This window comes from Chaetura pelagica, unplaced genomic scaffold (genome assembly GCF_000747805.2).
Source record: "Chaetura pelagica isolate M959 unplaced genomic scaffold, ChaPel_1.0 scaffold420, whole genome shotgun sequence".
NCBI classification, from domain to species: Eukaryota; Metazoa; Chordata; class Aves; order Apodiformes; family Apodidae; genus Chaetura; species Chaetura pelagica.
Genome location: NW_009951919.1, coordinates 2,596,733 through 2,597,400, shown reverse-complemented (window position 1 = coordinate 2,597,400; position 668 = coordinate 2,596,733). Strand labels below are relative to the sequence as shown.

Sequence of the window (668 nt, the reverse complement as noted above, 5' to 3'; positions counted from 1 at the left end):
GGTTACCTGGCACCTCCGTGTCGGAGGATTCACTGGCTGAGTTCTCGATCGGGTCTCTGGGTTCCGAGGATCTTTGCAAATGGAAGCTGGAAGCCATGTCATGAGAGGGTTGGGGTCTCAAGCTCTCGGGCAGTCTCTCCAAATTCATTCCACCTTTAAAGGAATCCATGGCAGGGGCGCCGGGCTGCCTGGGGGAGTTTGCAGGTGTTTATTCCACACAGAAAGGAACAAGGAGTTGTTTGGATTTGTCGTTTGGGGGTTGCTTTTGGTTGTTGTTGTTTGGTTGGGTTTTTTTTAAGGAAAAAAAAAAAAACACCTCAACAAAAAAAAAATAATAAAAAAGAAAAACAAAAGCAAATCCACTTATTACTAACAGTGTTATTTTAAGGGTGTCGGAAGAAGAGGTCTGGGCAGTGCCTGGAGGCCGGTTGTCTCTGCTCGGGGAGAGGCACGGCAGTCCGGCCGCATAGGCAGGGAGGTGGTAAAGATCCCTTATAGAGAAACGCGAGTTGCGAGTTGGACAGTTTAAAGCTAAAGAGATTAAAGTGACCTGCCCTAGAACAAATGCCTGTAGTTAAACGGGGCTCCTCCCCCTGAAGGTTAAAACCTCCCCGTCGCTAATGCATCACTCCATCTAGTGCTCGCCCAGCCCGGCCGACGCGGGCGGA

General features: G+C 49.7%; 1 protein-coding gene across 1 annotated transcript in view; it reads right to left on the bottom strand.

The window, feature by feature from the left end:
• Positions 1–169, bottom strand: part of PITX1 (paired-like homeodomain 1) — a 34,617-nt gene extending 34,448 nt beyond the window's left edge. The window contains exon 1 of the mRNA XM_009995735.1: positions 7–169. Within this exon, the coding sequence (XP_009994037.1) occupies positions 7–169 (163 nt within the window). The remainder of the gene's footprint in view (positions 1–6) is intronic.
• Between the last annotated feature and the right edge of the window lie 499 nt (positions 170–668).